General features: G+C 42.6%; 1 protein-coding gene and 1 long non-coding RNA gene across 2 annotated transcripts; one reads left to right on the top strand and one right to left on the bottom strand.

The window, feature by feature from the left end:
- Positions 1–1809: 1809 nt before the first annotated feature.
- LOC136612858 (uncharacterized) lies at positions 1810–3203 on the top strand. The gene is made up of 2 exons (XR_010790422.1): positions 1810–1986; positions 2470–3203. It is a non-coding gene; the product is annotated as an uncharacterized lncRNA (long non-coding RNA).
- A 3701-nt stretch (positions 3204–6904) lies between these two features.
- KCNRG (potassium channel regulator) lies at positions 6905–11152 on the bottom strand. The gene is made up of 2 exons (XM_066593568.1): positions 10524–11152; positions 6905–7343 (listed from the first exon to the last, which is right to left on the bottom strand). The coding sequence occupies exons 1-2, from the start codon at positions 11102–11104 to the stop codon at positions 7094–7096; spliced, it is 831 nt and encodes a 276-aa protein (XP_066449665.1). The 5' UTR covers positions 11105–11152; the 3' UTR covers positions 6905–7093.
- Positions 11153–23503: the final 12351 nt, after the last annotated feature.

Below are 23503 nucleotides of genomic sequence, written 5' to 3'. Positions count from 1 at the left end.
ACTATTGATTGCTTTTGGGCAGCATTGCATATGCTGTCGATACAACTGTATAGGGCTCACGCTGTGTGGTGCGCAGAGAAATGGAGCGTGCTGCCATCTGTTTCTCATGCGCAGTGTCTTTACACACATGGATGGAACAATGAAAGGCCATTGATTCAATTCACTGCGTATCGCGCTGCCGTGTCGCTCACGTGTAATACACGGTGGGGTGGGGAGTCTGTGGATATGAGCCTTAACACCAAACTTTACACAGCTTTGTGTCACATGGCAATATGTTGTGAAAATTGTAAGAGGGTAGCAGTCTGTTTGCTTTCCTGCGCAGTGTTCCTCCCAGAAGTAGTTCTGCTCCTACTGTAGTGGAGACTATCGGCTATACAGCTTCCTAGGACGCTTCTATGGATGCAAAAGCCAAAATCCTCCATTACCTTACATGAACATACTGCTGTGTATCATCTGGATCCTGAATAGGGAGGACATGTACAGCTTACATCTTGTCATCTAAAGGGCCATTAAAGGGGTTGTATCAAAATCTAAAGTTATTCCCTATCCACAGGTGGGGGTATGACCACTGAGGCTCGTACTCGGCAGTTTCTTGCGCAGTCATGGAAATAGTGAAGGCAGCCGTGCAATGGCTGCAGGGACTGCCCGAACCCCCATTCTCTGGCTGGACCCCCACTGATCATAGTTATTCTCCATCCTGTGGTTAACTGTAGATTTAAAGGGGTTGTCCCGCGGCAGCAAGTGGGGGTGTACACTTCTGTATGGCCATATTAATGTACTTTGTAATATACATCGTGCATTAAATATGAGCCATACAGAAGTTATACACTTACCCCCTCCGGTGCTGGCGTCCCCGTCTCCATGGCGCCGACCAAAGCCGCCTTCTCCCTGGATTAGACGCGCTTGCGCAGTCTGCCCTCTTCTGTTCGGCTCCGGCGTGCTAGCGCAGAAGACCTGTGCGGCGCGAGCATGCCAGAGCGGCCCCTTCAGCGCAAGCGCGTCTAATCCAGGGAGAAGGCAGCTTTGGTCGTCACCATGGAGACGGGGACGCCAACACCGGAGGGGGTAAGTGTATAACTTCTGTATGGCCAATATTTAATGCACGATGTATATTACAAAGTGCGTTAATTTGGCCATACAGAAGTGCTTACCCCCACTTGCTGCCGCGGGACAACCCCTTTAAGTACGCCTTCTAAGTGCTCATGTATGTGTGCCGATGAGGCAAGACCTTTCCTAGGATCACTTGTTTATCTGATTATTGGGCTATGCCAGTCGCCTGACGAATGAAGACAATAAATAAAATTGGCAGCAAATCTGGTGAATGGGGGATGTGCTGCCGGCAATGATGCAACTCCATGTGGAATGAGCGATGGTTTATTCTCCATAGTCTGCATCTGCCTATGTAAAGGCCTGGTAGACGAGCCCCGGTCTAACGGGTGGTTGGTCATCCGTATGGCCACATCTATGTGATGAGCACTGATGACAAATCATGTTTGGCACTTGGTTACTTTTCTTTTGAAGCCTGTTACAAAGGTTGGTCCTGTAGAGCGGCTGTTCACACGGGAAACGGACAGCCAACCAGCAAGCAGCTCTATGTTTGATAGCAATGATCAATGAATGAATGGTCAGTGCTTGTCGCCCATTATACACGGCCCGCTGATCGGGGGAATGTTCGTAGTTGCTAACTGGTAAAATGTGTAATTCACACCTGTTTTAAATCAAAAGCTTAATTCTAATTTAAGATCTTAATAATTTTTTTTAACTAAATGTGATGTTCTAAATATTAATATTGTGTTCCTTCTCCAGGTAAGAGTAAGCCGTGCCAGAGGGACAAATGGCTTTCACCGACTAAAATCTATGATGTGGAAGAATTTGATGTTAAAGGGGTATAAAAATCCCCCTACCTGCACAACCACAGTGAGGAAGTTTGGATGGAGCCGCCCCTACTGTTACTAACGCCAGTGAAGCTGTATGGAGCTGCGGGAGGTAAGTCTGTCCTTCACTCCTAACGGTCGGTCTATCCAGCAACAATCCTCCTTTACCGACTGACAGGACATCATTGCCGACACGCTGTTGGACTGTGGAACTAGACGCTTCGGTCTCCAGCGTCTCCACATGACGTTACTTTCTGTTCGCTGGACTGGCTTTGTTAAAGGGGTATTTATTGGACTTGTCTGGACCAGTGGCTCTACAGACTGGACCGTAGTGCCTGAAAGCTACACACGGTTCTGCAAAGTGGAACGTATTCTAAATTTGACATTCTCATATGTGGGTCTACTGAAAGCTATCGCTAACGCTTGCATTTGGCCAGTAATTGCTGAGCTGAACTTGCAGGTCCAGATGCAGCCGGGTAATGACTGCAAAACGAGAGTGCCAGCGGGGTTCATGCACCGAGCCCTTATTTAAGCATTCTTGTATTTCCTACTAGTCTCACTCATTAAATATTTTCTCCCCTTTTTTTTTTTTTAGGTATTGAAAATGGAGAAAATCAAACCTGTGGTGCATCCAACTGAGCTTGGTACATAGCATACATTAAAAATGCCAATATGTGGTATTTTTTGCCCTGGTGAGCCGGGTGTTCGTTTTACCTTGCCGTCCAGTAGCAGCACATAATGGTTTGTGGATTACACAGAGGTGCAGGCCATATTGTGCTGCCGCCAAAACACAAGGATTGCATCCTTCCAAAAAAAGTCGTCATTTTGTCGTTGAAAGTGTCAGCAGTGCCCTAGCAGCACGTAAATATTGGAGTAAACTCATAACTTCTTTCCAATATTAACAGTGCTGCTAGAGTAAGGCTAACAATTACCGTGCTTTCAGAGGAGGCGCCATCGAGTGGACTAATGCCCTGAGCTCCTATGTCTAATGCTTCCAGAACTTCCAGAATGTAGCGTACGCCGTCCCTATTAATGGTGTGGGGGCTGCGCTGCTGCTTGTGTGTCTTCTATGGAAGGGACCCTCTACTTGGACAAGATCTCCAGCCCCGGCCATCATGGCTAGATGGGAGGCTTTCTGTGCTAAACTGCCGCAGCCACTTTTCTAAAGGGAGCCAAACGAAGAGGTAAGTTTGTATATGGCAAGAATAGAAAGCAAAAGTACAACTCCTCTGAGCCTGTTACGTTATAACACTCACTTCTAGGTTTCCAAGAGTATTGTATACAAGTTACCTTGGTCCGGTGTACAAATAAAGTGGTGCTGACTGTTTATCTTTATGGTGTGATGGTCTGTTTATAGTAAAGTTTACAAATATGCAGCATTTCTACATTAATAATACAAGGTGTTCATGACCATTCAAAAATAAAGTTGCCATGATCCGAAAACACTGTCTTTAGATCTTAACCATGAGGTATTCCATTACTGCAGTGAAAATGTTTTTAGGCCGCCTGCAGACGGGCGGGTCGGATCCGGCGGCGAGAATTCTCGCAGCGGGACCAGACCCGAGCGCCTGCAGGCAGGAGCGCGTCCTCACCTGCGCCTGGCAAACTGGAGGCGGCGGCCGGGTGAGTGACGTTTCTGTGCGAGGCTCTGCGAGCCCCGCACAGAAATAGGACATGCCACGGTTTGTTTGCCGCGCGACATTTCGCGCGGCCAAACCGCGGCCGTCTGCATAGGAGTGCGTATTGTAATGCACTCCTATGTAGGCTTTCAGTGGCGGATAATCCCGCCGCGGGATTTCCGCCCGTGTGCAGGCGGCCTTGGATGGGTCCACAAGAGCGAGACGGCCAAAATGCATGAGATGTAAGGGAATTGAAAATCTGCAATTAAAGTATTCACAAACGTGCCCTGGACGTATGCAACTGTAGGTCTGTCATTGAAGTGGTGGGAATTGTTATTAAAATCTTAGTTAAAGGGATCTTGTCACATTCAAGATCCCTTTAAGTGTGTAATTTAAAAAAAAAACAACAACTTTGTACCTTTTTTGACTTGATTACGAAATTCAAGCTTTTTGGGTAGGTGTCTTTCAGCATGGCACATCTTGACTTTGCAATCTTTGTCCACTCTTCCTTGAGAAAGGGCTCTAAATCTGTCAGACTGAGGGCATCACGTGTGTAGCGCCCTCTTCAGGTCAACCCACAGACCTTTAATGGGATTCAGGTCTGGACTCAGGCTGGGCCATTCCAGAGTTTTGCTGCTTTTCTGGCAAAGTCTTTTTTGTTGTTCCATTAGAGGTATGTTTTAATAAAACTAATTCACAGAAGCAGGAGAGTCTATAGTAGCACTAATTATGCCCTTCACAGATATAGACTAAAAAATTAAATCTTTATTAAGATCCTTTAAAAACACATATGGGCTAGTGTATACACACAAAACATAAAGACAAAAGGATAATACGATATCCCTTCCATACAACAAGTCTCTAATATTTGATCACGAGACTCCTAGGCGTCCAGGTAATGTACGGCTATCCAGTTATACATTACATGGACGCCTAGGAGTCTCGTGATCAATAGAGATATTAGAGACTTGTTGTATGGAAGGGATATCGTATTATCCTTCTGTCTTTATGTTTTGTGTGTATACACTAGCCTGTATGTGTGTTTTTAAAGGATCTTAATAAAGATTTAATTTTTTGGTCTATATCTGTGCAGAGGTATGTTTTAAGTCGCTGTAGTGCTTTAGGCTGGATTTACACGACCGTATTTGTGCGTATGTGATACAAAAAATAAGACCCATTGATTTCAATGGGTTCATTCACATGTGCCTGTTTGCCATGCATGCTCCATTTCCTATGCAGTTGCACAGGGAAAGAACACCTATTGAACTCATTAAACTAATTGGCCACTTCAGTTGATGAGGGCATCGTTACAGTAAATGCAGTTGCAGGCGCTCATATGCATATACTAGTGTGAATCCAGCCTAAAGGGGAAATTCCTTTTCATATCCTTTTCACTAGCAGAGGCCTGATGGCTTTGAGCCAAATAGACTTATATTTGGAACAGTTTATAATTCCCTCCACCTTGAATAAAGCTGAAGTTCCAGCAGAAGAGAAACAACCCCAAAGTATAATGCTGCCCCACCATCCTCACTGTGGGTATGGCCGTGTTCTCTTGGTGATGCGCAATGTTGGCTTTGCACCAAACATATTTTTTGGAATTGTGGACAAAGTCCAACTTTGGTCTCATAAGAACAAAACAGGTTCTCCCACATACTTCTGGCAGACTTGATATAGGTTCTGGCAAAACATAGCCGGGCTTGGATGATTATATTTGTCACAAAAGGCTTCCGTCTTGCCCCCCTCCCTGCAGTCCAGACACATGAAGAACATGGGAGATGGTTGTCACATCCACAACCAGAAATTCCTGCGGCTCCTTTAATGTTGCGGTCGGCCCCTTGGCGGCCTCCAGAACCAATTTTCTTGTCTTTTCATCAATTTTTGAAGGCCGTCCAGTTCTTGGTAATGTCACTGTTGTGCCAAATGTAATACATTTCTTGATCGTCTTCACTGTGGTCAATGCTATATGTAATGCTGTGGACACTTTTTGGTCCCTTTCTGACTGATGGCTTCCAAAAATCAAATCCCTTTGTGTTAGCTTTTTGTAGCTTTTACTGAAAAATTTAACTTTAAAAAGCTCCCCCTTCCTGCACACGGGCTTATTTTGAATTGCGGAATCTGCAAACTTGCATCCACACGGTTGATCTGCTGTTAAAGTCCCCAATAGGAAAGCATGAGCTTCCGCAGCTCCGTGTACATTGTAGCGTGGAACTTTAATATAGGGTAAATCAATCTCTATAAGCATCAGCCGTGTCCTGACTACTATTTAATATATTAAATGTGATTGGCTAATTCTGAACACAACCACATCCCCACATATACAAGGATGTTCACACTTATGCAAACACATTATTTTAGTTGTTTCACCCTACATTTTAGTTTGTTTTTCAATGGAATTGTCACATTTCAGCGCTCCTGCACACAGGCGGATTTCATGAGTCAAAACCAGGAGTGGGTCCAAATACGGAACAAATACAAATCTTTCAATTAGATTTTACCTTTTGTACATTCCACTTATTTATCAGTTACCGTGTTCAACGTGACGGGTTCCCCTTTCACTAATACTCTTAAATGCTGTATAATTGCCTTTCTAACGACTAGCTACGTGATAGCGGTGTATATAAAGCTAGAAGCGATAGCCTAGATCACTCCCAATGGTCGCACAGTCATGTGACTGCAGTTCTGCGGAGTCTGCTCAGCAGAGTCTTACTCCACCCAACTACTAATGTTGAAAACCTATCGCACAAAAATCGCAAAGCACCAACTTGCGATGCGGTTTTAACATTAGAAAGTCCCATTAACGCTGCGTTTTCTTTTACGTGAATGTCAACCAAACTGAAGTGGGTAGGAGCCCTTATGGAAAGAGCGCAAAGAAGAAACTTTATTATTGTTAGAAAAATACAGACTGTGAAGTCATGATAAATACCGATGGCTAAACAAACATTGGATACATTGTGGATGGAAATGTAGAGAGAAAGGGGCTCGGCCCGTCTACTGGCTTACAATCGCTGTTAAAATGGGCAATTATTTTCACTATTTTACACACTAAAACTGTAATAAATGCAAAAACCGCTTACAAAAAAATATACAAAAATAAATCCCTGTATGTTTTAAAAAAATAAATAATCCTTCTGTTACCATAACCAGGAAAAAGCGATGGCCATTAAGTCAGTGATTAATAAAACTGGTTAAAGATTCCTGGTCATCAAAGGGTTAAGTGTGTGTGTGTGTGTGTGTGTGTGTGTACGACTTTATGTGGCTCCGTTTATCTAAAGGCAGACAGCTTTCTGGTGATCTTGGAGTACAGTGAGACAAATTGGTTTTAATGGGCTTTGGCTTGGGTCGTCCCAGCTTTAATAGTGCAATAAATGAAATCCTGCGTTGGACCACTCATGGTTGCAGGTGGCAGAGCACGGTAGATTCTGCAGCACCCAACCTTGGCCCCACGAGGAAGTCTGCCACATTCATCACTTATTTTTTGCATTTATTATACTTTTGATCAATTATTTTTTTCATGGCTTTTGCCCCTGGATGGGGTAAAGCCTTTAGATGTCTGTAACCGACCACTCACTCCATGCACTGCTCTTGGGTGCGGTGTACTCTTCATCTCTTTTTGTTTTTGATCTGCTTTGTTTGGACTACTACATATTTTTCTGGTTTGGGACTTTCTGTGATGATTAAGACTTCTGGCTTTTTCTTCCTCTCGAATGTATAGCACTCTACTTTTTCCTCTGCTGCCACCGCTCTGGTGCTTACCAGCCTGAAGCCTTCTCGAAGCACGACATCCAGCAGTAGTCCGAGCACATTGGTTCCATTGAGTAGCTTCCGCTGGTCTGGTTTTATGGAGATATACCTGTGGCACAGAGTGTTGGTCTGAAATCAGTGTCTACATTGAAAAACTGATTGTAAAGGATCAGCTGTGAGACATGCTCTAAAGACAATAAATATACACTTTGTAATAAAAACACCCAAGCACCTAGAAGTTGTTTTGCTGTACATCTCTGCATGCAGTTACAGCTCAGGGCTGATTCACATGAGTGAGCCAAAACCGGGAGTAGAGAGAAAGTATAATGGAAAGATCTGCAGGTCTTCGTATTTTGGACCCACTTTTGGTTTTAGCTCACGAAAACTGATCTAGATCTGTCTTGTCTACATAAGCCCTCAGGCAGATATACAAATACATCGAGTTGTGGTGTCTTGCCAGATAGATGGTCATATCAACAAATTTGCCTGCACCTGAGGTCACGTGCACACGGACACCGGGCTCAGGATGTCTTCCACAGACCAGTAAAGAGGATTGTCTAACAAGCGGCTCCGACAGTTCTGTTGTCTACTAGGCAGAGACAGGCGGCACCATTGTTACAGGCCCCTGTGGTTGTGAGAACCATTTCCAGATGTTTGGCACCGTGAAACCAAATGTCCTTCAGCCAATTAAGTATACTGCCTTTGACACCCACCCACCATTGCCTCTGTTTGCAGTGGTGTCGTGAAAGATGAAACTGAAGAGCTTTGGAGTGGAATTGGGGTTGTCTTCAGCGTCAAATCACTGTCCTAGCTTGTGCACCAACTATGGCCGTGTTTGTGGCTGGAGCCCTAGGGGTGAGAACTTCAGTCCTGCCTTTGCTGTCGAGTGGCACACTACCCCCACTGCTGCTGTATGTGATGGCCCTCATACCATCACCAGTCTGTCACCCCTAGAAGTGGTACAAGGGACAATGACATCTCATCTTCAGGACATCCTGCAGCTAGCAAGGGGGTCACAGGAGCCTCTACAACATTGCCACACTTCCATGGCTGCTGGTGGCTAGATTTATCGCCAATAGAACATATGTGGGACCATCTAAAACGCCAACTTTAACAGCCTACGAGTTTGCACGATCTAAAGGCTCAGTTATAGCAAATGTGGATTGCTGTACCGTAGGATACCATATAGAACCTATATGCCTCCATGCCTGCCCATATCACATCTAGTATTTAATCTAGAGGTGGCCCAAGAGGGTACTAGAGTCTCCATGCCCGCCCAGATCACATCTTGTAGCCAAGCTAGAGGTGCTACAGCAGGGTACTAGAGCCTCCATGCCTGCCCGTATCACATCTTGTATACAAGCTAGAGGCGGTATTACAATGTACTAGAGCCTCCATGCCTGCCCGTATCACATTTTGTATCCAAGCTAGAGGTGGTACAACGGTACTAGAGTCTCCATGCCCGCCCGTATCACATCTTGTATCCAAGCTAGAGGCGGTACAACAGGGTGCTAGAGCCTCCATGCCCTCCTGTATCACATCTTGTATCGAAGCTAGAGGCGGTACAACAGGGTGCTAGAGCCTCCCTTCAAAGGGTCAGTTTTCTGTAATAAATTATCCTTTTGCTCTGATATTGTAATCACTTATATCAACGTTACAATCACAAAGCTTCATTCTATTCCGATAACTTCTAGATGCTTGGGTTGTTTTTAATTTTTTTTTTTTTTTTTTTCCAATGTGTATATTTCCCAGTATATGCACATATTCTACTGAATTTCATTCTTTCGGGCTTAATATTGTCTGACTGTGTAATATAGAGGTTTTATTAAACTGTAAATGGGAAGAACATACTATTAATGAATTGGGACTTCGACTATGACATTTAATAACAATTGACTGTTTTTTACGTAGTCTGCTTAGCAGATTCACTGAAAGGCGGTTCAACAAATGAAAAGGGACTTTTCTAGTGACTCAAATCCAGCAAATGCGATTGTCCACAACCAAGGACTTTCTATGGTTTCACTTAGCACATTTTGGGATAAAATCTGATCTTTGCCGTGTGTATAGGAGGATTTTGGCTATAATATCTTGATGGCGTCGTGAAAAGTATGTAACTACTCTTAACCATTTTTTTAAATAGCCATGTCACTTTGGAAATCATCTCTTCAAATACATTCTACCTTCCATGCAAGTTAAAACTTTCGAATGTGCTAACCATGGATTGTTTCAAAATAAGAAAACCCCTTCCATAACCACTCGTAGGTGGTTTAATAAATACTTGTGTTCCTTATTAAAGGGGTTTTCTGTGTTCTGACACAGTGGTGGAAGTGGAGGGATGAGTCATACTATAAAAAAACTCCACGCTGCTCCTATGCTGCCTCTCCTGTCCTCTACTCCTTTGTTTGCTTGGTCTGCAATGGCCCGTGGGTTCTGCAGCCAAAAGGAGCCCTGACTGAGATGTCATCAGTGATATCCTATACACCTGCTTGGAGATTTTACATTTAAAGCCCCACATGACCGGTTATAGGCTGTCACCAGGCTAGAAAACATCGCTCTGGCACCAAAGTAAGTGTAATGATTTTATATAGTTTGGGCACAGGAGCCCCCAAACTATATAAATAAAATAACAGTTAACAGTGTAGGTCTCTGTGCGGTTTAAACTCAGCTATTGGGACCCCCCCTGATCAGGACAACCCATTCATCTCTATGGGACTGCCGGAGATAGCTGAGCACTTGTACTCCACCATCTCCATAGACCGGAGTGGAGCAGCGTGCACATGCAGTCACCTGGTCCTTTATTTGGGGCGACTATGACCTCCACAAGAATGGGCATTCAAAGTCAAACTCCCAATGATCTGATACCGATCGTCTATCCTGTTCATGGGGGAGGGGATAGGTTATAGTTTTGCTGGACAACTCCTTTAAATGCCAATTTCTAGAGCAATTCTATTGAAACTCTCTGCAATGTGTGGTTTTGTTCACTTTGGATTTACATGAATAGGTTGACTACTGAGTGTTGCCAACTCCTTTAGATGATGTAGGAACATACTTTAGTGATTTGCCCTATCCTGTTATGGCTGATCATGTTGGTGTATAGGGAATGTCCCATTAGCAGTTGGCCATTCATGCATTTCCAGGAGCTATGACCACACATTGCAGAGTTTTCTATGGCTGTTCCTACACCACCTCCATGAAATGTCTCCAGTTCATGTTCTACAAAACACTATGCAGTAATTTATCACATTTCATTAGAATAAATAACAACTTGATCGTAAACTTAGTATTTTACCTGGCTCCAAATTGGTCTCCTGTTGAATAGTCCGTTCCACACTGAAAGACCACATCATGATGTGATGGTCTTTGCAGAGGTACTGGAGCCATAGGCTTCTGCGAGGCAGATGGGATGCTCCAGCCTTGAGCTCTAACTGGCTGCTCGATATACATTACAATCCGATCGGCAAGAGCTTCAATGGTGGTATTACATGAACAGAAAATGCGGAAAAAAGCATGAGTTTCTTGAAGTAGAAAACGAACTTCTAAGATTTCCATCCTGGGCCGATAGAAGCTGTCCTGCCCCAACTGCTCAGCCAGCGATGGAAGCTGGTAGAACTCCGCTTCCCTCTGAAGTCTTTCATAATCGGAGAAGTCCGAAGGCAAAGTTAGCTGGGCTGTCCTGAGATAGTCTAAGATATAGTTGAATAGAGTTCCATCTCGGTCCACAAAATATTGTCCATTTATTATCCGAAAGTCCTGATCGCTGCCGTCCAGCATATGTACAAGTTTGGACTCGGGAAATCTCAGAAGGGTTGAGGTTAGTGTGCTAAACTTCATGCCTCCCACATTGAGTGTGATCACATCTGGGCTGCTCATTATGGAGCACCTTACAAAGGTTTAGAAAGTTCCTAGTGCGACCTTTCAGCAAGCTGCACCAAAAAAAAAGGCCCTGTGCCTGGCAACCAAGAACTAAACACCGTGGCTTCTAGTTGCCTGGGAACACACACTGCTGTTGATTACAACAGTGAGCAGCCGTTGGGTAACATTCAATGTAATCCTTTTCATGCAAATCAACAAGAAGAATGGATTGGGGGGGGAAACTGGTTCTTTTATATCGTTCAACAGTTTTATTCTGAAGGAAGAGAACTTGGAGGATTTTTAAGGGATGTCAAAATGCTCCTTTTGTAACTTGTTTCACCAGGTCTGGGGAAAACTGAAGGAAGAAGCTTGAAAGGACTTTTAACATTTTAGTGACTGGTGTAATTTATGCCTTAAAGGGAAATCAGAAAATGACCATTCTGTAAATCATATTTTTGTTAAACTTTTATTTTTAAAAAAATCAAGTTTTTAAACGTTTGTCACAATCTATAGAATTTAAACTTCTAAAGTCTTGCCGTTTTCACACCGACCGATAACTAATAATAGTATGACCGTTGGCGATCTGTAGAGAACTTTTCAGAAGTAGTAGGCAGGATTCCACTGACAGGTGACACCTAGATGGAGACTGATTGTTTTCAGTAAAGGGCCATTTAGACACAGCGATCAAAAGTGAGCGATGGTTGTGCTTTTAAAGAGGGACGTTTTAACCTAACGAAAATCGTTGGAAAATGGAGGTAGCGGCCGGGCATTTCAGTCGTTAGATTATCGTTGTGTAGCGTTTGCATTAAACGATAATTGAGCGATAGTTTGAAAGGCGTGTGCATTCAGTGAAGGGGAAAAACAGAGCTGCTTTGGATTGGCTCGTGAAAATCGGGAGTGCGCTTATCTTGTCTTTAAAAAAAAAAAAAACCTGCCTGTTTAGAGTTGGCAGAAACTAGATGTCTTTTAATCTAAAAGTAACAAAAAGAGGCCTATTATAGGCGATCTATGTTAAATAATGGCAAAAGAGTTTTATATGGAAAGGACTAGATGATACAAACAATAGTATTTTTGGCATTGGAATGTAAATAATCTCTAGGTCTTCCGTGTCAGAAATACATGTAACTTTGTATATTGACCTATTAGCGACCCAAAATAATAATCTGTGAATCCGAGACCTTGGCACATGTGTTTAATATGGTGAAATCAATTTTTCAGTGGTCTTGGTTGCTGCTTGCAGGGTACGTCACAACGGCACGGCCGATGGTAGAGCACTAGGTGGGCGTGTTAAAATGAAGCTTTGTCCTCCCGGCAGGCAATCGCTCTGCCTTTAGTCGCCTGAATGTACGCCCCGCCAAACGGTTAAACACTCTCCTCAAATGGCTGAACGAATGTCATTTAAGCGAAACGAAAAGCGATCTGCCGAACAATGGATTTTAAGCGGACTGAAAGACAACGATGAATGAATAGGTAACAATGCACGATGGGTACTCTTTTACATACGATTATCACTCAAAAGACGGCTGAGTGAATCTTGAGCGATAATCGTTGTCTAAGTGGGCCATAACATGGTACCAAATCTTTTATTTGTTTTACCTATATGGAGATAAAGGATCCACCATTCACAATAGGTGATAGTTACAGCTGAAAGGGGTTGTCAGGGGGGAAAGAATTGATGGTCTCTATAACAGGATAGGCAATAAAGAGTAAGTCAGCAGAAGTCTGCCATCAGAGACCCTAGCAGTTCAGCTGTTCGCTTGGCGTCTGTTTTCTGAGCTGATTTCTGCAGGAAGCAGACAACTTTCCACGGCAGGGCTTAATATTACAGGCATGGAAGTGATTTCAAACTTTGCTGTAATACCAAGCTTGGCCAGTGAAGCAGGAATGGAGCTGTCTACTACCTGCAGAAATGGGCTCAGTGCAGAAGTGCATTGGTTTGATGAACAGCTGATGAGCTGGGGTCCTGGGTGGTAGATCCCCGGCATTTTACTATTGCTTCCTTTGTCTAAGGATGGGCCATAAATAGTTTACAACTGGACAACCCCTTAAACTATTCCTCCTCCCTGTACAATGATCTGTGCATGCCCACAAAACTCACCCATAGAAGTAAGTCGATTAGCTCCTATCCATTGTGTGACTATGTGGCTGCTATAAAACATATCTCTATGGCCTGTTTCACATGGTGCGACACTATATTGCCGTGAGCAAATCGCAGCGATATCGCATTGGTGGTCCATGCAATATTGCTGTGTTTTCTCGCGGTGATTTTGTCATTGTATGAAGTTGGCTCGGGAGCAGAGTCTTCTCCGAACATTACAGGATCTATAACTCTAATTATGGCGGTTAACCCTGTAGATGCTGCTGGACAGCAATATTTAAAATGCCTGACAGAGGAAGACAGATCTAAAAATTTGGACTCCATGGCTAAACTAAACCCTCTCTTCTCAAAATAGTGGCCCTCCAAACCCCATATGTTACCATTTATAAACACAACCACATAGCCCTGTACTCCTCCTCCTCCGGACACTGACCCCACGAGATAGGACCCTCCTCCCTTCCTTCCACCCTCAATCCTGAATACTCTCCCTTCCTCTTCATCTTTAAGTAGGTTGGCCCTGGCCAGGCCATCTTTAAATTAGATTATGTACGAACTTCATCCAAGAAATCACTTCTTAGTAGAGATGAGCGAACGTACTCGGTAAGACCGATTTCGCAATCGAGCACCGCGATTTTCGAGTACTTCACTACTTGGGTGAAAAATACTCAGGGGCACTGTGGGGCGTGGCGTGGTGGAGGGGGGGGGGTAGCAGCACAGAAAAGGTGGGAACTCTCTCTCCCTCTCCCCCCCACTCCCCTCTGCAACCCCCCGCTCACCCACAGCGCACCTGAGTAGTGAAGTACTCGAAAATCGCGGTGCTCGATTGCGAAATCGCCCTTACCGAGTACGTTCGCTCATCTCTACTTCTTAGCATTCAGAACATCCTATTTGGAATTCTCATGTAACTCATTTGGTACACTGTTTGATTATATTGCAATCACACTGTGTTGTACCTGACTTATACTACCTTGTTCAAATTTCTAAATTTAATAAAAAATTATTGTTACAAAAAAAAAAGTTTGGTGCCGTGTTAGCCAGTAGCGCAAACCGTGATTGTTCTTAGCCATTAAAAAGGTATCATATCTACAAGATTACTTGGTTTCTCTGACTAACAAAAACACATGATGTTGATGCGAGCTTTCAAACCTCTCCGGATCCTTCCTCAGGCATAATGAAACCAATCTGGATGGGGTGTAAATACCAGTATATACACATGTACACACATGAAAAGACTAATTTGCACTTAAAACAATACCAGACAAGATGAGCAGAGAAGTAAATAATTAGTCCCCTGGTAAGGAATGTGACAGTGTATATACTGTGTCCGTGTAGGGGTTAATAGATTTCCTGCAGAAATACATTATACTGAAATGTGGGATCAAACGATCACTAGTTCAAGAAAACTATGGAGACTTTAAAAAAAAAAGTAAAAATAAAACTTTTTGCAGTCCTTACATGCAAAAAGATAAATTGGTAACCTTGTGTCTATAAGAGTTGAATGTATTAACTCTTTCCAATCCAATCTGTATCCTGGTTTTCCTAGGGGGCTTACTCTTTTTCTGCCGTTATACAACGACGCTATCTGCTGGCTAAAGCCAGTACTGCCTGAGGTGATACATTGGATAGGTTCCGACAGCAGAGAGGCTGGCAATATACAGTAAGAGAACCCCGACGGATGTCTTCCAACATTGGAGCTGTGCAGCCCTAAATCTATTAAAAAAAAACTAATGCCAGAATTTTTTTTGTCAATTTCTCCAGTAAAGACTGAAAGTAAAGCAATCCAAAAGTTATTGGTGCCATTTTAGGGTATCGATAAGAACCACAGGTTGCTCCACAAAAAGTGAGCCCTCACACAGCTTTATCATCTGAAAGATCAAAAGGTTATAGGGTAAAAAGATGGCAGCAGAAGCTTTTTCTAAGGTGTTTTTTTTTTTTAAGTAGTCCTTAAAAGAAATTCTATAAATGTGGCACTGTCATGATTACACTGACCTACAGTCAAAAAGGTAATGTGACTACAAGCGCCATTAAAAACAACCCCTCTCCAAAAATGGCAACATTGTGGGGTATTTTTCTATTTGACCCCACTTAGAAATTTTTAAAAGTTTTCAAATCTACTATATGGTGCATTAAATGGTGCCATTAAAAACTACAACTCGTCCCGCAAAAATAAAGCCCTCGTGTAGCTGTGTCACTGGGAAAATAAAGTTGTGATTTTTTTTGGGGGGGGGGGGGGGAATGAAAATGAAAAAACAAAGTGCTGCAGTGAGAAGGCTTAAGCAATTTTTCTTAATTGCATTTTAAGAGAAGTTTCTTTTTAATTATTTTTTCGGCGACACTTTTTTTGGTTTTTATGCTTTACAAAATAATAACACTTAGGGCACATTTATAAAACATTTGATGCCAGTTTCTGGCATTAAAAGTTACTAAATTTTGAAGAAGGTTTGCTTGCATAAAAATGTGATTTCTGGTGGTTTGTGTCACTGTCTACCATTTTCCTGGAAAGGGGGTGTGGCTGCCCCATAAGGACATATTTAAGTATATTTTATACCAGAAATTGGCATAAATTATGCCAGATCAGAGCTGGAGTACATTGCTGTGTAGACACATGGAGCTGCCGAAATGCGCCTAATATATGACAAGGCGTGCGCCTCTCAAGTATTAGGTGCATCATGCACCAGGGGAAATATTAGGACATGTGTTTGAAATGCCGATCTTAATAAATGTCTCCCTTAAGCTTCCTACACTCTGGGAATTGCGATATCGCAATCGCCAATGCACGGATTTACCCGCGCATGCAAGCCATTTCTTTGTCAAAAACGCCTCCCATCACTTCAGGTAAAGTAACGATCCTCCGACGCAGCTTTCAGCCATGTTGGGGGACTGTCAACTTTTTCCTCATTGTTTTCAATGGGAAACCTCGCATCGCTCTCGCATACGTATCGCTTGCTGAGCAATGTGCTTTACTGTCCCGTTGGAAACCATGAACGATACATTTCAAGGAACACGAAAACATAGGACATGCAGCCATATTGTATATAACTCTATTCAAAAGAATGGGATTTATATTCGTGCGTGACTTTTGCGCACACAAATTTGAAACCAGCCTTAACCCCTTAGTTACCAAGCCTCTTTGCCTTAATTATCCAACCAGATTTTGGAAATTTGATATGTGTCACTTTAACATAGAATAACTCCGTTAAGGTTTTGCATATCCAAGTGATTCTCACATTGGTTTTTTTTTGTACTGCATTTCAGTGGTGAAAATTGACCGATAGAATTTGTGTATATTTATTAAAAGCGTGAAAATTGGGAACGTTTTGAAAAAAAATGTCTTTTTTCACATTTTCAATTGCAATATCTCATATCTTAGAAACATATGTGCAAACATACTGTACAAATTTTTGCTGTTTACTTTATTCTGGACGCACATTTGAAAAACTTTCGTTTTTTTTTTTACCATTTAGGAGATGTACAAATTTAACATGGATTGTCTACATTTTGAGGAACATTCAAGATTTCAAAGCCTCATGGGTGTCAAAATGATAGATACTCACACAAATGACCCCATTTTAAAAACAACACCCCTTAATGTATTCACTTAGGGGGGGTCAGGAGTATTTTGACCCTACAGTTTTTTTTCACGAGTTAATGTAATTTAGAAGGAGAAAAAAATAAAATTTCATGTTTTTGCAAATATGTCATTTTAAAGACAGGGTTTTTTTTTCCGTGCACATGAAAATGAGGATTTACACCCCAAAATGGATACTCCAGTTTGTCCTGTGTTCAGAAAAATACCCATTGTGGCCCTAATATTATGTCCATATGCACAACTGGGCCCAAACCGAAAGGAACAACCATTAGCTTTCAGAACAAACCTTTTGCTTGAATTGAAAGTCATTGGTTTCATAATAATCATGCGTTTTCACTCACTCTCGCATCGCAAGAAAACCTATCACTAGTGGGTTGGAGCCGTTAGATGCATGCTGCAGGAAAATATAGGACCTGACCTAGCTTTAGAGCGTGTTGCACAGGAATTCCCATTAACACGCAGCACGCACCATGGATTGTGTAAACGAGCAAAGTATGTGCGAATGTTGATGGTGCCTTCTGCTTCGTTCTTGTGATTTTTAATATTTTTTTTTCCCCACATGCGAGTGGCGATCATTTTTCTGCAGCTATTTGTGCAAAAAAAAAACGCTCAACTGAATCAGGCCTTAGGCTGCATTTTTATGGCCAAGTGCAATATCAGTCCAAGAAACTCGGCACAATATCACTCTAGTAAACCCACGAGTTTTAGGTGAATGGGATGTGTTCTGTGGAAATATTGCCTTGCTGCACTTGTAATTTTCACACGCTTAGAAAAGCCCATTATTCCCTATGAGAGAAAAATCCCATTGCACGCACATGTACATGCAAGTGACATGCGTTTTTTTCCTGCTTCCATAGAGAAGAGTGGGCAGTTCTTCAACAAAATTGCTCAAAAAATAGGTCATCCCAAAAATCACACATAGAAATGCCGACATTAAAAACAATAGGTTCTTCAGGTTTTTTTTTTTTTTTTTCGTGTGTGCATCTTGCTTTGCACGGAAATCTTGAGGGGAAAATCGCTCATGTAACTTCACCCTCAGGGTTTAGTCAGACAAGCGTTTTTCTTTCTTTCTTTTTTTTTGCGCACCTATGTGTGCAAAAAACAAGACGCTCCACGCATTAGTCAAATGTACGTGATCATGGCTCCATGCCCATTGCTTTCAATGGGGCCGGCGCTACAGCCAATCACACAGCTCTTTCAGGAGGCAGATTTTTTTTCACTGGGGCCGTCGGCAACAGTGGCGGCCCCATTAAAAGCAATGGGCACACAGCTTCGTTCACATGCTATTTTTGTACATCCGAGCAGCGCTGTTTTGCTCGCACATACGCATGAGCTAAACAAAGCTCGTGTGAACGAGGCCTAACTTTGCTTTTATACAATCACCACATAACAGCCATAACCTTTTTATTTTTTCATCCACTGCTCTATAAGGGCTTGTATTTTTGTAACAAAGGTGTACTTTTCATTTGTACCCTTTTGGCGTACTTGCAGTTTTTTGGATGGCTTTTTTATTGCTTTTTGGAGGTGCCAGAACATTGAATGGCAAAATTTTAATGTCATTCTGGATAAATAACATTTTTATAGTATTTTATTTATTGCACTTTCAACAGACTAAGAATACAAAACGATATGTGAAAAAAGCACAAATCCGCATCATGAAACAAACAAAAGGGCCTCAGAAAAAAAGTGCAAAAGTTCAGTTAAAGGTCCAACTGTGGGCTGCATTCCCACGAACGTATATCGGCTCGGTTTTCACGCCGAGCCGATATACGTCGTCCTCATGTGCAGGGGGGGGGGGGGTAGGATGGAAGAGCCAGGAGCAGAAACTGAGCTCCCGTCCCCCCAATGCCTCCTCTCCACCCCTCTGCACTATTTGCAATGGGGAGAGGCGGAACGGGGGCAGGGCTAATTCTCAGAACTTAGCCCTGCCTCCTTTCATTGCAAATAGTGCAGAGGGGCAGAGAGGGGGCGGGAGCTCAGTTCCTGCTCCTGGCTCTTCCATCCTCCCCCCTCCCCCTCTGCAGATGAGGACGACTTATATCGGCTCGGCGTGAAAACCGAGCCGATATACGTTCGTGGAATGCAGCCTTAGGATTGTGAACTTCCTTTAACCCCTTGAGTGGCAGGTTTCCTACCACCCTGTCGTGCCCACCAGGGCAGGTTTTTTAAAATGGTCTAATCATTGAATTTCAACTAGTTTTGCAGTTGCGTCTCAAGAGCCATAACTTTTTCATTTTTCCATTGACATGGCCATATAAGGGCTTGTTTTTTGCGGGACAAGTTGTGATTTTTTAAACAGGGGGGAGGAAAAAAAGAAATGGGGAAAAAAGAAAAAAAGGGGCCATGTCATTAAGGGGTTAAATAATGTATTAACTTCCTTCTCTGGGTCATTACGACGCACACGGATACCACATATGTGATTGTATTTTTGATTTTTTTACAAAGTAAAGGGAGACAAGTGTTTTTTTTATTTTTTTAATAATTTTTTAACTTTTTTTTTTTTTGTCCCTTTAGGGGACTTCCACAGGGACCCATCAGGACCCCTGATCACATTCCGGGGGTCTGATGGTGACAGCCCTTTACATGCTGCAGTGACAACCCTTTACATGCTGCAGTCACATAGACTGCAGCATGTAAAGGGTTAACACAGCAGAGATCAGAGGTTTTCTCTGATCTCTGCTGTAAGAGCTGGTACCTAGCTGTCCTCTGACAGCTAACAACCAGCTCTCCCTGCCACAGAGACCATCGGCTTGCTTCTGACAAGCCCATGGTCTCTATGGCAACTTGTAAACAAAGCAAGACATTGCCGACATGTCGGCAATATCTTCTGCTGGTTTTTCAAAGCCCTTGCACTGCTCTGTGTGGGTCTGTGCAGGCAGAGCACAGTGCCACAGCTTGTGGCATTGTGCTCTGTAGCTCCCATAGTGATACATAGCCCGGAAATCTTCCGTCACTATGAGCAGTGGAGCTTGTCCCGGAAAATTTCCGGGCGTGCCACTCAAGGGGTTAAACGGAATTACTGGACTAGCTCTACGAGGCCAAATTAAACAACCAAACAGATAAAATATAAAAATACTTCAGAAATTATATAAGTTGGTGACAATCAGAAGGGAGAGGGAGAGAACGAGAGAGAGAATGGGAGAGAATGAGAGAACGAGAGGGAGAGAACGAGAGAACTTGGATGTTCCGCCCAGGGACATCTGCGGCAATCGAAGGCTATCAGATGGGGCTTATCTAGAGCTGATAATATCTTTATAATCCTGAGAGTCCTGGAAGCTGATCCGCGGGGTTCAAGCTGTGAAGTTCACATTGCATTTGTCATGAAGCTGAGCAGTAAACTCCTCCAACCTCTAAATCCCGGAAACTTTATGTACCCTTTGGGTTAAAGAAGATTGCTGGGAATCCACACACCAAGATATGTGACAGCTTTATGGGCTCATATAAAAGGGAATGCTGACTCTAGAGAATGATGGAGCTGCAAAAGGAGCCATATGTTCAAGACCTCAAATTCATGGAAAATTAAGTTTAAAATTAGAGAGATGTTGGAAAGTCTGAAGTCCCATTAAGAAATTGAGGAGAGACGTGAGCAGAATAGGAGGTCGTCAATATAGTCCGTCATTTTTATATTCTGACTGTGTATTGACAAGCCCTTGATATTTGGAATAGAACTGAATTTCCGTAGTATGGGTTCTAAGATCAGGACAAAAAGTAATGAAGATAGGGGACAGCCCTGACACGTACCATTACAGCTTCCAAAAGGGGAGGAGATAATACCATTAACTTTTGTTAATGCCCCAGGATTCTGAAACAAAGAATCGCATCCCACATGATTGGGCTAAGGCCAAAATGATGCAGAACAGAAAGGGCCACCCCATGCGGTCAAATGCCTTCTCATCATTGGTGGATAGAAGACATAGGGGCATGTGTGAAGGTTCCACGTAATGTACTGCATTTAAAACCTTAGTAGTGTTGTCTGGAGCCTCTCGAGAGAAGATTAATGTGAACCAAACCAGGAGATAAGGGGGAAAGGCGTAGAGCCAGACCATTGGCGAATATTTTAAGGTTGACTTTAACACAGAAATTGTATGATAACTTGAACAGTGAATCGGAACCTTGTCATCTTTATGGATAACTGTAATATGGGAACTGGACAAATCCATAGGAAGAATGGTCCGATCTGCCAGTGAACTTAGAACCTTAGAATTTTTACCTTTTTACTCAAAAAGGGGTTTTGTAGGAAAAATGTTTTTTTTTTATTGAATGTTTTTTCCCCCTCACTATATTTTGTCCCAAAAGAGAACTTGTACATGCAGTTATTTTCTCACTTTCATAATACACTGCACTACTTATAGGCTTAATATACATCAGTCTGTAACAGGTAGCCCTTCCACTCTGATTCCAGACAAAGCAGCTGCAGTTATATGCCACTCATTGTTCACATGACCTCTCAGCCAATCAATGATTTTGCCATAAACAGTATTTTTGTTGAAACCCGTTGTTAGCTGAGCGGTCATGCGCATAATGAATAACACGTGTCCATGAGCTTCTATGCTGTACAGGTGACCACATAAAGAAGTATAACATTTCTTTTTTTACACCACTTCCTGTATATATCCTACAACCCCTCTTTAAATCCTTAAGGACCAGACACTTTTTAGGGATTTTACCCTGTGGTGGTTTTACTGCCCTATTTTTTTTTTTCTTCAGCTACCAAAATTGTTTTTGCTGTCTTTTTCTTCATGTTTTTTGACATATGATTTTTTCATATCTTTTTTCACTCACTTTTTTTCGTTTTTTTAGTAGTATAGGAAAAAGCTAAAAATATTTTTATTTTTTATAGTTTATTTTTTAAATTAGTATATTTACACTAAAAGTATAAGATTGGGTTCCTTATTTGGTCATTTACTATATATATAATTTTTTTTTTAATTTTATTTTATTCTGTAATTTGTGACACCCCATGATGTCATGTAAGACCAAGGGGTGATTCACATGATCTTTTTTTTTTTTTTTTTATATATTTCACACTTTTCCCCTGTAACTGAGGGTTCTATAGATGCCCCAGCTACATTGGAAAACATCCCCCTGTAGTGACAATAGTCAATAACAGACAGAGCGCACCCAAGGGTCATGTGAGCACCAAGTCGCATAGCTCATTTAGCGCTATGTAGCCTGGAAAGGAGAAGGCAGAAGCAGTCAAAAAACGCTTCTACCTTCTCCTCTGGGTACTCGGCTGTGTCTGCGGCTGAGGACCCAACCTGCTCCTGCTTGATTGCAGGAGCAGAGGCTTTAATCCCATGCCATATTTTTGCTATTGGTCAGGATTAAAGCCCAGGACCAAGCGCCGTAACCTGTCACCTAGCAATGACACCATAAACTAAGTTATGGTACTCTTTTGCGGAGGTGACGGAGAGTCAGCAAATGTATTTTTTACACTCACCCGCTCTCTCGTTCCCGCAGTGTCTTCCGGGGAATTCTGTATGCAGCACCAAATCTGACAAACGTGTAAGCTTAGTTGTACTTATAAACCAACAGACGTGAAGTGACGCTGCTTTTAGACTCTTGACAGTAAGGGATCATGCCTACTGCCGTATGCCCAAAACACTGGGTTTTCCCGCAGTGTTTTACACATTTCCAGCCAAACTCGCTGCCAGCAGAGATCACATATAGACTGCATGTGGCACAGCGCATGCCCGCGAATCACTGCTCACAGACATGTGCAGTGTAATTTTTTCCTTTTTTTTTTTTTTATGGTACGCAGCCCATACAAGTGTATAGAGCTTACCCTGCATACGTGCGCAGAGAAATAGAGCATGCTGCAATTTATTTCTCTTGCATATTGATGTGACACGCCGCTGTGCATGGAACAATGAAAGTCCATTGATTTTCATTGCCTCCATTCACCGCATATCACACGCCTGTGCAAACCCACCGGTGATACGCGGTAAAAACACGTTCACAGACATGAGCCCCAAGTCTCAGCAGTAAATCTTCCCAGGATGCCGCAGAGAATACCTACATACATAACCTACATTCACAAGACACTTTCCCTGAACTCCTCATTCAAGTCCGGTTGCTCGTTAGACATGGGTGTCTCTGAGGCTGCATTTTACATGTAAGGAAATATCTTGTGACCGGAGCTGCTGTTCCTTGGCCAGCGTTTCATAATCCATTGAATGCAGCTAGCGCCATTCCGGAGTAATACCAGTGCCAAATACTTCCACTATGATAAGCGAACTGGGACTCGGCTACATTATAAATGTGCAGTTCCATATTTACTTGTATTTTTGGATTGTTTTAGTAGGTTTTTTTTTTCTCGTAAGAAATGGCTATTTCAGTATCCAGGCAGCAAAGCGAAAAATAGCTTCTCGTGGCAAAAAAAAAAAAGACGTGATTATCTTGCCCCCTCTGCTTAGAAATTAACTACATCTTTGCTGGTATGACGGTCAGGTTCATTAATATATATTTTAGAGTTTTTTTTGCATAGTGCTTGACGTGGTCTGCTACAGCCAGAGCACCGATTGGTTGGAATCCTGATGATGTGATCAACATGCCAGCCAATCATACTGATCACTAGGAACGTTTGCTACAGTAACAGACTGTCTCACAGTAGAACGTCTGTTTTCTCAGGTCATTGATAGAATCTCCTATATTACGCAAGTTATCACATGTTTCCATTTTTTTTGTCTTGCATTAGTTTAACCTGTTTGTTTTTCACATCCCAGAGTAC

Source organism: Eleutherodactylus coqui, chromosome 1, assembly GCF_035609145.1.
Source record: "Eleutherodactylus coqui strain aEleCoq1 chromosome 1, aEleCoq1.hap1, whole genome shotgun sequence".
NCBI lineage: Eukaryota > Metazoa > Chordata > Amphibia > Anura > Eleutherodactylidae > Eleutherodactylus > Eleutherodactylus coqui.
This window is presented reverse-complemented; position numbering and strand designations above follow the sequence as displayed.

Excerpts from the sequence above, each read along its gene's own strand:
- KCNRG (XM_066593568.1), bottom strand. The coding sequence starts at position 11,104 with ATGAGCAGCCCAGATGTGATCACACTCAATGTGGGAGGCATGAAGTTT. Across the intron at positions 7,344-10,523 it reads GGAGACCAATTTGGAGCCAG|GTATATCTCCATAAAACCAG; the intron begins GTAAAATACTAA and ends TCTGTGCCACAG.